Here is a 14383-nt window from a genome sequence, read left to right on the forward strand (position 1 = left end):
TTATTTTCTTCAATGCCAATTTCAAAAACTGCACCAAAACACCTTATTTGCCTACTGTTCATAAATCCATCCAAATGACTTTTTTTTTTTTTTTTTTTTGAGGTGGAGTCTCGCTCTGTTGCCCGGGCTGGAGTGCAGTGGCCGGATCTCAGCTCATTGCAAGCTCCACCTTCCGGGTTCACGCCATTCTCCTGCCTCAGCCTCCCGAGTAGCTGGGACTACAGGCGCCCGCCATCTCGCCCGGCTAGTTTTTTGTATTTTTTAGTAGAGACGGGGTTTCACCGTGTTAGCCAGGATGGTCTCAATCTGCTGACCTCGTGATTTGCTCGTCTCGGCCTCCCAAAGTGCTAGGATTACAGGCTTGAGCCACCGCACCCGGCCCAAATGAATTTTTTATAATAATAAAAACTCAGGTTGGGTGTGGTGGCTCACACCTGTAATCCCAGCACTTTGGGAGGTTGAGGCGGGAGGATCATGAGGTCAAGAGATCGAGACCATCTTGGCCAATATGGTGAAACCCTATCTCTACTAAAAATATAAAAATCAGCTGGGTGTGGCAGCACACGCCTGTAGTCCCAGCTATTTGGGAGGCTGAGGCGGGAGAATCGCTTGAACCCAGGAGGCGAAGGTTGCAGTGAGCCAAGATTAAGCCACTGCACTCCAGCCTGTTGGCAGAATGAGACTCCGTCTCAAGAAAAAAACAAAAAACAAAACAAAACAAAAAACCTCATTAAAAAGTTGGAAAAACATACAAAACTGTGGAGAAAAAATGAAATCATTATGAATTCAAAGAAGCTATTATCTTACATGTATCTTGACACACTGATAACATTAATGGTGGGGAACTATTTCCTTTTGGGGATCATGATAACTTTCTTATTGATTTGTATGAGCTATTTATATATACAACAAGGTTATCTATATGCTCGCTATCTGTCAAATTTCAATTTGTTTTTCAAATTTCTTTTGACTATGTTTTTTAGGTACTTAAATCTCTACATTTTCCCTTAATATTTTTCCATTATTTATGTGTTTGGAAAGCCCTGACGGCTTTACTGGCTCAATAAATACTGCTTTTTTTTTTTTTTTTTTTTTTGAGATGGAGTCTTGCTCTGTCTCAAAATAAAAAAGGTGTTTAAATCAAAACACAGCTACCGCTTTTCTGCTAACTCATAGAAACTTGCAATGTCTTGCTTTATTAAGGAGTACCTGCCACTAAAATATTTTCAGCACGTTCCTCTTTAAGTTCATTATTAAAAAGGTGAAATCTGTGGGAAAACTCTGATGCTTTACCTTTTCCCATTAAGAAATGTCCATTTATCCTAAGTTTTATGTCTTATCTATATCAAATGCTTCACAATAGCAAAACGATACCACCAGAGGTGTGGCAATAATTTGTGTAAAGAAAATGTGATGAACTTAGGTTTAAATAGTTCTACATTATAAACAGCTTTACTAAAACTTACGAAAGTCCATAAAACATTTCATTTACCTATAAAATCTACTTCAACCCTATATAGATTAGAAATTCCGTATGTCATATTGCAATAATTATTGAACCAATTTGGTAGACAGCAGTCTGTTCTTTCTACTTCCTAGCACTTTTTCTCATTCCTGTTTTTCTTTTCTCTTTTTATCATGTGTCAGCTAAGGCTACCTAAGAGAACTTGATCCATTTATTTAGCTCTCTCAGTCTAAATATGCCATAATTAAAATGGTTAGAAAACACTACGAATTATAGTCTTATGATAGGTCCACTGAACCTACACCTATTTTCTCCATCTTGCTGACTTTCTGACTTCTGCATATACTAAAGAGACTTTACCTCATATTTAGGCATCTCTGTATACTCCATAATCACATTTCGTACATCATTCTGCTGTTCCTATTTGAGGTAAGAAAACTATTCTCAAACTTAAAGGCAAATACAGAAAGGAAAAAACCTAGGTAATCATTACACCTCAATTTGCTTATAATAACCAATTAAATTCCAAGTTATCAATATCTAGTTGATATTGAGTTAGTACAATACTTTAATCAAAATATATAATAAAAATACAAAATGTTACAATATAAAAATGCATTTGAGTCTACTTTTTATATGTAGGGTAGTAATATGGCCTGATAGCAATTACATAATTAACTTGGATCACATAAAAAGTAATCATTCATAGAAACTCCTATGTCATTATCATTGACTTGGTTCTAGCTTTAGGAAAGGTCCTGTTTTCACTGTGTATGTCACTTAACATTTCCACAGTGTAAGTTCTTTAAGGGCTAGAGAAGCTTAACACCTTTCTAAGTGTTTTTAATTATCTTGGTGTAGCCACGTTACTACTCTTAAGGCTCTAAATAGCCACAATATGTGATAGCAACATTTAATAAAACAAAACTAACTTGTAGGTAAGAAATACACCTTTTTTGCCAGCTGTCCTATATATTTTGAAACTTATTTAACAAACATTTATTGAATTATCTTGCATTTGTACATAATATACAACTTCTTCCTGCTAGACAATAGGTTTCTAAGAGTCAGGGTCATGTTCTAAGAAAACTTTTGGATCTGGGAAGAGTGAGCTCGTTAAGTATTTAATCAGTGGAAAATATATGGGGAGAAGAAACTTTAGAAAAAGAAATGTAGGCCGGGCGCAGTGGCTCATGCTTGTAATCCCAGCACTTCCCAGCACTTTGGGAGGCTGAGGTGGGTGGATTGCTTGAGGTCAGGAATTTGAGACTAGCCTGGACAACACGGTAAATCCTCATCTCTACTAAAAATACAGAAATTAGCCAGGCATGGTGGTGTGCACCAATCCCAGCTACTCAAGAGGCTGAGGCAGGAGAATCACTTGAACCCGGGAGGTAGAGGTTGCAGTGAGCTGAGATCACGCCACTACACTCCAGCCTGGGTGACAGCGAGACGCCATCTCAAAAAAAAAAAAGAAAAGAAAAAAAGAGAGAGAAAAATGTTAAATAGGTGATGTTTTCTATTTAATTAGTATAATTATGCAAGCTATTTGTACCTTTTCTTGTTCCTCAATTGTTTGTTTTTTCAAATTGAGGACAGCTTCAAATATTTGGCATCAGCATGTTAATGATGATATCTGCTAAAACTGTATTTTTACTGAAAAAACATTTAATTAAATTTTGAACTAAACATCAAGATAGTAAAATAAAAAGAACTGTGGATGTTTTAATAAGGATTTACTTACGGATAGTATTTCTTTTATCTTGTTTGATGTTTCTTTAAACCTCTGTAAATCCATGCTATCTCTGTGTCCTTTAATAGAAAAAAAGAGATTGCAATGAGAAATTTTTATTTTTTTTCACCAAAATAATGGCATTGCTTAAAGTTTATAAAAACAATAGATTTATGCTGCTTTTCAAGTACATTTGATGGCTTTGCAGTCTCCTTTAGCTCTTTTGATAAATAAAATCGAATATTGCCAAGAAGCTGGTGAAGGTTATAGTTTTTTGTTTTTATTTGAGAACGAATCTCACTCTGTTGCCCAGGCTGCAGTGCAGTGTCGTGATCTTGGCTCACTGCAACCTCTGCCTCCCGGGTTCAAGCAATTCTCCTGCCTCAGCCTCCTGAGTAGCTGCGACTACAGGTACGCGCCACCAAGCCCAGCTAATTTTTATATTTTTAGTAGAGATGGAGTTTCACCATGTTAGCCAGGCTGGTCTTGAACTCCTGACCTCGTGATCCGCCTGCCTTGGCCTCCCAAACTGCTGGGATTACAGGCCTGAGCCACTGCATCTGGCCAAGATTATAGTTAAGTTTACACTAACGTTAAAAGCCAAAGTCCTTATAAAAGAAACCAACATGTGATATGCATAAATAGCTCGAAATTTAAAAGAAAAAAGGGGACCGAGCATTTTTTACTATTAATAAAAAATATATAAAAGTATTACATATATACGGATAATCAACCAAAAAGGAATGATTTATTCTTATGCCTATAACTTAAATAAGAACAGAAAAAAAATATTTTGGCAATAACACTTTAATTACCTTAATGAAAACTGTTTCATACATAGAGATTGTTCAGACAACATGTTAATAAGCCCATGAATAATCTCCACATTAAGGCCAGCCAGCAAGTTATTTAGGCACTGAACATGCTGATATTTACCGCTAGGCTATATGGAATTCACTCTAGATATACAGATACATAAATTTTCCTATATGATATACATGTCGAGAAAATATATATGATATAAACATATACCCCACTGGTAATACATTTAAAAACAGGCTAAAATGCATTTTTAAAAATAAACTGGAAATTAGCCGGGTGTAGTGGCACGTGCGTGTAATCTCAGCTACTCAGGAGGCTGAGGCAGGGGAATCGCTCGAACTCAGGAGGCAGAGGCTGCAGTGAACCAAGACTGTGCCACTGCACTCCAGCCTGGGCGACAGAGGGAGACTCTGTCTTAAATTTAAAAAAAAGGAATACATTTAATGTAGGAAAAGTTACATAGATACATAGATACATATATCTATGTATCTAGAGTGAATCCCATATAGCCTAGAAGTAAATATCAACATGTTTAGTGCCTAGATAACTTCCTAGGCTGGCCTTAATGTGGCAATTTTCCATGGGCTTATTAACATACTGTCTGAACAATCTCTATGCATGAAAGTTTTCACTAAGGTCTTTAATGTGTTACTGCCAAAATACTGTCTTATTTAAGCTATCATAGGTATAAGAATAAGTCATTCCTTTTTAAAATGTTCTCCTCTGTGAATATATAAATAGGTAGACCATAAATACTAATTTTCCCAGTAGATTCCTAGATTTCCATTGTTGTTCTGATATAATTATTAATAGTGCACCCTTTCACTTTTAAAGTGTCTTGGTTTGGGTAAAAAAATTATATGGTTATCTATTTACAGGGCACTGTTTTTTTTCCAGTTGATTCTAACCTCCCCTAGGAGGTTCTCCAACTACTTAACACTTAAGAATCACTTAAGTTTTTAACAGGAGTTGATGAAACCCAACTGAAGATATTCAAATTCAAAAGACAGAACCTAAAATTCCATCAAAGAGGTTATATGCCAATATAACTCTTATAGCCTAAGTCAGTCTATTTCCCATACTTCTGATTTTTTTTTTTCCCCATTTCATTCCTAGAGACAGGGTCTCATTCTATCACACACGCTATAGCGCAGTTGTGTGATCACAGCCCACTGCAGCCTTGAGCTTCTGGATGCAGTGGTTCGCCTGCCTAAGCCTCCTGAGTAGCTGGTACTTCAGGCACATGCCACTGCGCCTGACTACTTTTAAAAATTTTTTGTAGAGATGGGGTCTTGCTATGTTGCTTAGGCTGGTCCTCAACTCCTGGGCTGAAGCAATCCTGCCCGCTCAGCCTCCCAAAGTACCAGAATCACAGGTGTCTGATTCTTTCAAAAATTTTTATAATTATACTCTATGAAAAGATACTGACTTGTAACACAGTATGTGTTTTTATTATTTCTAAGGTGATAATATTTATTTCTAAGGCGAAAAGTAAGTAATATTGATATACAAATATGAATTTGCCAAACTTACCTACAAATGCTCCAAATTCTATATTATCTCCTTCTGCAGCTTTAGAGCAAACAGTTTCTTGATCTTTGGTTCCTGTTTCCAAGTGGCTTTTGCAACTTGGCTGAGATGGTGTACTAACAAAAAATTTGGTTGGTGGGGATGACAGATGTGGTATGCTATTAGATGAACTGCTTAATTTTTGATTTTTATTAAATATTTTTAAGAGTTCTACCCCATGCAGTCTCTGTCGCAGTTCTGGAGGGGAACCAGCACTTGGGAATAAGGCACCAGAAGAGGAACCAGCCTCTGGAAAATTAAATTCTTTTCTCTGGGGTATTGCAGGTAAGTCTTGACCAAATATATTACACTGGGGATCTTTGTCATCTTTCATTAAAATATTACAAAGAAAAGGATTATTACTTTCAAGATCACCTTGAGCAACAGAGGAGCTAAGCGTATTTACAACACTATGCTTTTTCCATACAGAAGGTCTTACAGGACCATCATCAATAAGGTTTTGAGCCAAGTGTTTGGAAATGCTCAGTTCTCGGGTGATTTCATTATGAACTTTGCTAGCTTCCGACGCTTTCTGGGCAGTGAGTGTTTTTAATGTATCTACCGTCAGGGCTGAAAGATCTTGCAAATGGCCAATTTGAGAATCTAATGATTGTAATGATCTTTTTATGTAGTTGACACGATCTCCAACTTCTTTAATCTGAATGCACATCTGTTCCACTCTGTAGGAGAGAAATAAGTTTTTTTACAAATGTGAAAAAAAATGTAGAATTTTATTTTGTAGCCTCAAATAATAATGATAAAGAGAAAAATTGTAGATGCATTTAGCAAGATATGAAATAAGGTACAGTGTTTTGTTTTTTTTTTTTTGAGATGGAGTCTCACTCTGTCACCCAGGCTGGAGTGCAGTGGCCGGATCTCAGCCCACTGCCAAGCTCCACCTCCCGGGTTTGCGCCATTCTCCTACCTCAGCCTCCCGAGTAGCTGGGACTACAGACGCCCGCCACCTCGCTCGGCTAGTTTTTTGTATTTTTTAGTAGAAACGGGGTTTCACCGTATTAGCCAAGATGGTCTCGATCTCCTGACCTCGTGATCCACCCGTCTCGGCCTCCCAAAGTGCTGGGATTACAGGCTTGAGCCACTGCGCCCAGCCAAGGTACACTTATTTAATTATACAAGGCCTACCTTATGTTTAAGAAGGATCCAGTGCTAATCTTACACTAAAATGCAAGATTTCAAAAAATATTTCTGTTCCACAGGCTACTTACTCCAATTACCCCACATCAAAATAACACAAAATAGGCCGGGCACTATTTTGTGCCAGCACTTTGGGAGGCTGAGGCGGTCAGATCACAAGATCAGGAGTTCGAGACCAGCATGGCCAACATGGTGAAACCCTGTCTCTACTAAAAATATAAAATTTCGCCAGGTGTTGTGGTGCACGCCGGTAATCCTAGCTACTTACGAAGCTGAGGCAGGAGAATCACTGGAACCCGGGAGGCGGAAGTTGCAGTGAGCCGAGATTGTCACTGACCTCCAGCCAGGGCAAAAGAGCAAGACGCTGTCTCAAAAAATAAAAAAAAAAAAAAAAAAAAAAAAAAAAACAACAGTAAAAGAAATCCTGTAAAATACTGAGGATAGTTTTACTTTTCTCCCTCTAAACAGTAAAGAACAGTAACTCTTCTATCTTCTGTAACTAGGGTAAAAAAATAAGAGACTGACCAAATGACTTACATGAAGTATTAATAGAACTGAACTATCTTTCCAATATATAACGTAAAACTATAACTAAACTTATTGTTTGACAAAATAAATTTAACAATGACCATTTAAAAGAGATATAACTAACAGATCCCATTTTGACAGATAACTGATTTATTAACTAAAGGGCTTCTGAACCTTTCGAAAGTGACACGAATTCTCTCTTCACTCCCAGAATGAAATTTGTCATCTTTTTCATTGAAATACATCTCAACACATTGCTCTTCAAAATCATGAAGTTTCTTTTGATCTTCTTCTGTTAAGAAAAGTTCTATGGGAGGAAAAGAAGAAAATCAATGTAGAGCTGTCAAGGTATCAACTTTAGCTCATAATTCTTACGAATTATTCAGGGTTTCTAAGACTACATCCATCATCTGCACTTTTTAAACTTTTACTTCTATGCTTCTAAAGCACTAGACAAGTATCTTTCTTTTTTGCTTCACCATTGTGATGTCAACAGAATATGATCAGGTACTTCCTCCTCCTCTTCTGATTTCCTTTCCCTATACAACATCCTTCCCCTATCTCTCTCACACCTCTCCCTCATGTATCTACTCAGAGAAATTTAAGAACCAATTTGAAAGTCCCTATACCATTTTAAGCATAATTTGACACAGTATGATTAGTCTCACGCACACAGAATATACTAAAATTGTTATTGTTTAGAGAGCTGTAAAAATGGTTTGTAGAAGAGCAAAGAAGTTAGGTTTACACTACCATTTTAACAGAAACAGAGATGCCATTCTCATAACGAAGTTTAATGTTAAATCCATTTCTATAGATATATTGCACTTAAAAATTCCTTTATATTCAGGCAAATTAAACAAAAGCCTTTACCATAACATTAACCCACTAAGTCATTTTTGAATAAAATCAATATATAGCCTTCAGTGTAAAACTAAGAAGTAATAAAATGAAAATGTTTGCCTTAATATAGTTTACTTACTTGGTCCATCGGAAGTCTTATCTTTCTTTCTTCTCTTACATATGCAGCAAAACAGAGAAACTATGTGGCTAAGAATGATAAGTGGAGGAGGCAGAACTGGTTTCTCATGATAAGCCATAATAAAATGATAACGCTGGTACTTCCATACAATATTGGAAATTGCCTTCACTTGTAAATACACATTGCTAGAGGAATAATGAATAAAAATAAAATAAACTTTGCTAATCATCTCTTAAAAAGTTTTAAATACTGATGATTTCATTGTAATTCTGTACTAAATAAGAATTCAAAAAAATACCCTTCTAACAAAACTAATAGCAAACGAGAAACTGGAAAAGATTAACACTCAGCAGAAAAAAATAATTTAAAAAATTTAGGGTGCTGCCTCCCTCTGCCCTTCAATCTGTTGCCTGATGGTCCCTGTCATTCACTGGGGTATGTCTGTGTTTGTATGTTTGTGTATGTATAGGGGAAAGAAGGGATCCTGAACTGTTCCCTTATCTGTCTTCTACCTCCTCCTTTGTTTAATAAAGGCTGAAGCTTTTTGTAAAAAAAAAATAATAATAAAATAAAATAAAAAATAAAAAATTTAAAATATTTCATGTAAATGGGTAAGACATAAGAAAATACTCAATCTTATTAGTAATCAAATAAGTGCAAATTTTAAAAAACAAAATCCTGGCTGGACATGGTGGTTCACGTCTATAATCCTAGCACTTTGGAATGCCAAGAGGCAGGAGGAGTGCTTGAGGCCTGGATTGAAGACAAGCCTGGGCACCATAGTGAGACTCTGTCTATTTAAAAACAAAAAAGTTAGCCAGGCGTGATGGTGTATGCCTGTAGTCCCAGCTACTCTGGAGGCTAAGACAGGAGGGACTGCTTGAGCCCAGATGGAACAGCCTACAGTGAGCTGTGATAGTGCCACTGCACTCCAGCCTGGGCAACAGGTTGTCTCAAAAAATAAAATAAAATAAATTATTTTATTTACTATCAAATTGGCAACCACTAAAAAAACTAGTGTGGGCAGAGAGTTGAGGAAACAGGCCTATTTAGACTTAAATGCAAAAAGCCCTAAAAGTACATATACTGAACAGCCCTGCTTTTAGAAAAACATTCTAAACAAGCAAGTTTTGCTCACAGATTTAACTACAATGTGATGTTTAGGAGAAGAATTACAAACAATCTAATTGACCAATATAACATACTGGATTGAAAAACTATGATCTGTATCATGGAGTATCAGGTAGCCATTAAAAACAGACTGGAGAAGAACATTTGTTTATCTGAAATAATGTTCATGATGCTTTGCTTAGTTATAAAACAGTACATAAAATATAAAAATAGGCTAGGCACTGTAGCTCATGCCTGTAATCCCAGCACTTGGGGAGGCTGAAGTGGATGGATCACATGAGGCCAGGAGTTCAAGTCCAGCCTGGCCAACATGGTGAAACCTCATCTCTACTAAAAATACAGAAAAAATCAGCCAGGCGTGGTGGTGCACACCTGTAATCCCAGTTACTCGAGAGTAATCCCAGCTACTCGAGAGGCTGAGGTGCGAGAATCGCTTGAACCTGGAAAACGAAGGTTGCAGTGAGTCAAGATTGTGCCACTCTAACCTGGGTGACAGAGGGAGACTCTGTCTCAAAACTAAATAAATAAAAATATTATTTTTGAAAAGAAAAATGGCTTATATATATTTGCAAAAAAAATGATAGAAAGGTGTACACCCAGATATTAACAGTGGAATTATTGATGAATTTTCTATATTGAATGCATATTTGTTGGTAACCGAGGAAAAATCCCAGATGACGACTACATTTATAAAGAAAACTGCACGTTGAAAGATAATCAAACTTAAAATTTAGAACTCATTTGATTAGGAAAAGCATCTCCTATTTGTAATTTTTCAAATATAATTTTAGTAGTTTAAGCTTCAATATAATTTTTAGATTTTAAGTTCTATAAATTTCCTTCAAAATATATAGAATCGCATATTAAATCATCTTACTATAATAAGCAATTGAACAAAATTCTTACTTGAAAAATGCAATAAGAAGATTAACCATAATGATGTACTGTACAAAGAGGTAGACTGCTTGAAGAAATGGAGTCAACCACGTCCCAGGACCACAGATTTGAGGGATAACAGAATCATTTGCACACACTTTAGAAAGAAAGAAAGAAAAAAACAAAAACAACTTAAATATAGTAATTCACCAGTAACTGCTATTCATCAGTGTTTCTGGTTATTTATTTATTTAAAGTAAGTTTTGATTATGTACAAATCTGTTCCACAGATTCCAGCAAAAGCCTCTAAGCAGGGACCCCAGTTTAACAGTGTTCAAACACAAAAAGATGTTGTGAGAAATGTGGGTGCTATCTGTTTTACAACTCTATTCCAGAAAAGAAAGTATATTTAGGTGTTACATTTACCCTTCGAGGCAGGGTTTAACCTGAGGAGCATTAAAGAGGGTAAAATTCCTGGATCAACCATATTTTAACATTTCTGTAAGAAAAATGTCTGAACTTTTTACTTTTTTCCTGAGACGGAGTCTTGCTCTGTCACCCAGGCTAGAGTACAGTGGCACAATCTTGGCTCACTGCAACCTCCGGCTCCCGAGTTCAAGAAATTTCTCCTGCCTCAGTCTCCTGAGTAGCTGGGACTACAGGCATGCACTACCATGCCCGGCTAATTCTGCATTTTTAGTAGAGACCAGATTTCATCATGTTGGCCAGGCTGGTCTCAAACTCCTGACCTCGTGATCCGCCTGCCTTGGCCTCCCAAAGTGCTGGGATTATATAAGCATGATTCAACTTTAAGAGTATGGTTGACTCATAGCAAAACCTGTACATTTACAAACATAAAGAGTACTTAGTTTATCTTATTGTGTCACAAAAATGGGGCTGAAGAAATAGCTAAAGTGTCTCTCAATTATACAGTGATTAGATTTGAATTCCTTGTTTTCATTACCCCATCTGAAAAATTTCTGAAGCCAGAACATAGCTAATTACAAACAAGGAAAGGAAGAGCTTTAATACCCCCCACAGCATAACAAGGAATAAAGTAAATTAGGCAAAGCAAGGATTAGAATTAAATAATGATGAATTAGTGGTAAGTTCTACCTAAATATTTATAGCACACTTAGCATTTAGTATTTGGTAGATTTTTTAGAGTATATGCATCAATGACATTCATAATGGCTCTATGATTCCTTGAAGTGGTTTTATGGGCAAATTAATGGTAAGGTCCTTTCACTCTTAAATAATTTTATGAATCTATTTCCATTCTATTCAGATTAGTTTGTGGAAGCAAATACCCAAGAAAGAGAATGCAGGAAACTAAAAAACTATACTCAACGCTTTATAACAACTACACAATTAGAGCCACATTATTAGAAAAATAGCAGACAGCCAGGTATGATGGCTCACGTCTATAATCCCAGAACTTAGGGAGACTAAAGCAGGCCAATCACTTGAGGTCAGGAGTTCAAGACCAGCCTGGCCAACATGGTGAAACCTTGTCTCTACTTAAAAAAACAAAAACAAAAAACTAGCCAGGCATGGTGGTGTGCAGCTGTAATCCCAGCTACTCCAGAGGCTGAGGCATGGGAATCACTTGAACCTGGAAGACAGAGGTTGCAGTGAGCTGAGATGGCACCACTGTACTCCAGTCTGGGAGACAGGGTGAGACTTTGTCTCAAAAAAAAAAAAAAAAAAAAGTAGCACACAATGAAAACCTGGAAACAATACCAAACAGAAGCCATTAAACACAAAATTTGACCAGGCTGGTAAAACAACATTAGTTTAACTACTGTTCAAGAACAAATAATGACCACAATTTTCTATGTGGCCACCCTTGGACCTAACCACAATCACTGCATGGCCAGCCCTTGACCTAATCACCCATAAATACGTGGGAAGGGAGTAACACAGATATTGGGGGAGGGAAGAGTGAAGGAAGAAGAAAGAACAAGAGTGAGAGAGAATTAACAAAATGAAGATTCTATAACTCAAATGTGGAAGTCAGCAGAATATCACTGAAAGCTGACAGCATCACTTATGTTCACAGGTTATCCAGTCTCATTGACTAAGACAACGTGAGTCAAAATGTGAATAGTAACAAAATTGAACAACAAACTTAATATTCTCTCTAAGAATAGGGTTGAATCAGTGGGAGTTATGTCTTTGATTATCCAGAGAATGTACTCACAAGCTGCAACAAAAACCTTGAGTATCTGTCATCTGTAAAACTCAACATGCTGTAAGCTTTCAGTATTCACACAGGATCATTATTTTTGTAATTAACATTGTGCTTGACTTCTCAATATCGAATCTACCCTGAATTATCTATGCTAATCATGGTAATCCCATTCCCCTTGTCTGTAACCATTTTAGAGATAGGCAGGCCAAAGCCAACTCAAGCTAATGAAATGAAAGGACAGGCTCAAAAGGGAATTTCTGTGAAAGGGACATTTTCCTCTAAAGAGAACCATGGATAAATGGTGTCTCTTTCCTCCTGTTGCTAATGACAGTCTTATGATCATAAGGGAAACTTACAGAGCTGGCAGAAGGATGAAAAAGAACAAGTGTCCTTAGTTATGAATTAACCAACCCTAAAGACCACTGGACCTAGTTCAATATTGTTATGTGAGTTAATAAATGTCCTTACTGTGCAGGACAGTTTAGACTAGATTTCTATTACCAGCCACCAAAAAATTTCTAAAATACTTTTTCTTCCAATTAATTTGTATGTTTCTTTTGGAGTTCACTAATGCCTTTATGTGGGGCTTAGGTTGGTAATAGTTTGACTTCTGAAAATATACAATATTACTATAATTCAATGCTGGCTTTAAAACATAAAATAACCAAAAGATAAATCTGTAAACATACAATTCTTACCATCAATTTCGTATGCATAAACTTCACCAAAAATCATCCAGTATGGATGAAAAACTATATCTTTAGCAAGTGTCCAAGATGGTGCTTCATGAGGATAAAGTATTGCCTTTCTGGGAACACCAAAACTAAGTAATACAAGAGCCATAATCACTACTATGTAGAACATATTGGCCACCTGTTAAAAAATGAACACTGTTAAAATACAAGGAAGTTTAAACACTATGACAAATCTTTTTAAAAGATTCTAATGTTCTAATAGACCAAAAAAATCCATTAAACACAAAAAATCTTTGAGATTCTTTCTGTTCCTAGTGATAGCTTTCAGAAAAATTTCATCACTACATAAATCTTAACAACTAGGAGATTATGTTAAAAAATCTATTAAGCTAAGCAAGTCATGGGCATCTTTAGCTACATAAAGAACTGTATCATCGGTTCAAACTGAAGTGTGCCTATTTCTGTGGTACCTGAAGATTTTCAAGAAGTACAGAGACACGGACAGATTTAGGGAATCAATTTCCATAACTGCCCTTTCCTAAAGCTTCTGTTCTTTTAATGGAGGCACAGACTCTCTCTTTTCCACTCTGCCTCTGACAATTGTACTTTGCCCACTTCACACAAAAAAAGAATACTTCCCACCCACCCTGAATCCATGGGTGCCTTGTCCTGGGATATGAAAACTTGCTACAAGCCAAACAAAACAATCTGAATTATTAGCATGGGTGTTGAAAAATTAAATGATACCAATGTCTGGGAAACAAATACTTTCGTAACTCATGTAGTTTGTAATTCTTTAAATTCAATAAAATTCAAAAAGGGCCCAATTGAGCTAAAACCTAGTAATTAATTGAAAAATTATTTTCATTGTTAAATCACAATGTGCATTTTGACATAATTATGTAAGGATTCAAAGAATTAAGCAGAATGCTATAATAAAACTTTACGTCCCATCTACTTATTTAGGTATATAAGTTCTCCAGACTGCACTGCTCATTGTCTAGCCTAGACAATATAGAAAAGTGAATATACGACCAGGAACAGTGACTCAAGCCTGTAATCCCAGCACTTCGAGAGGCCGAGGTAGGTGGATCACTTGAGCTCAGGAGTTTGAGACTAGCCTGGCCAACATGGTGAAACCCTGTGGCTACTAAAAATATAAAACTTAGCAGGGCGTGGGGGTGTGTGCCTGTAATCCCAGCTACTCAAGAGGCTTAGGCAGGAGAATCACCTG

The 14383-nt window shown here is 36.6% G+C and overlaps 1 protein-coding gene across 5 annotated transcripts in view; it reads right to left on the reverse strand.

Annotated features, from left to right (window-relative positions):
• Positions 1 to 14383, reverse strand: part of TRPM7 (transient receptor potential cation channel subfamily M member 7) — a 130598-nt gene that overhangs the window by 27910 nt on the left and 88305 nt on the right. For 3 of the 5 annotated variants that reach the window (XM_030930713.1, XM_010356602.2, XM_030930714.1), the window contains 7 exons: positions 13153 to 13327; positions 10291 to 10417; positions 8254 to 8438; positions 7446 to 7578; positions 5553 to 6268; positions 3210 to 3277; positions 1826 to 1885 (listed from right to left, as the gene is read on the reverse strand). In XM_030930713.1, coding sequence (XP_030786573.1) covers positions 1826 to 1885; positions 3210 to 3277; positions 5553 to 6268; positions 7446 to 7578; positions 8254 to 8438; positions 10291 to 10417; positions 13153 to 13327 — 1464 coding nt within the window. The remainder of the gene's footprint in view (positions 1 to 1825; positions 1886 to 3209; positions 3278 to 5552; positions 6269 to 7445; positions 7579 to 8253; positions 8439 to 10290; positions 10418 to 13152; positions 13328 to 14383) is intronic. The other 2 variants (XM_010356603.2, XM_010356604.2) reach the window with 1 other exon arrangement.

Source organism: Rhinopithecus roxellana, chromosome 5, assembly GCF_007565055.1.
Source record: "Rhinopithecus roxellana isolate Shanxi Qingling chromosome 5, ASM756505v1, whole genome shotgun sequence".
Taxonomy (NCBI): domain Eukaryota; kingdom Metazoa; phylum Chordata; class Mammalia; order Primates; family Cercopithecidae; genus Rhinopithecus; species Rhinopithecus roxellana.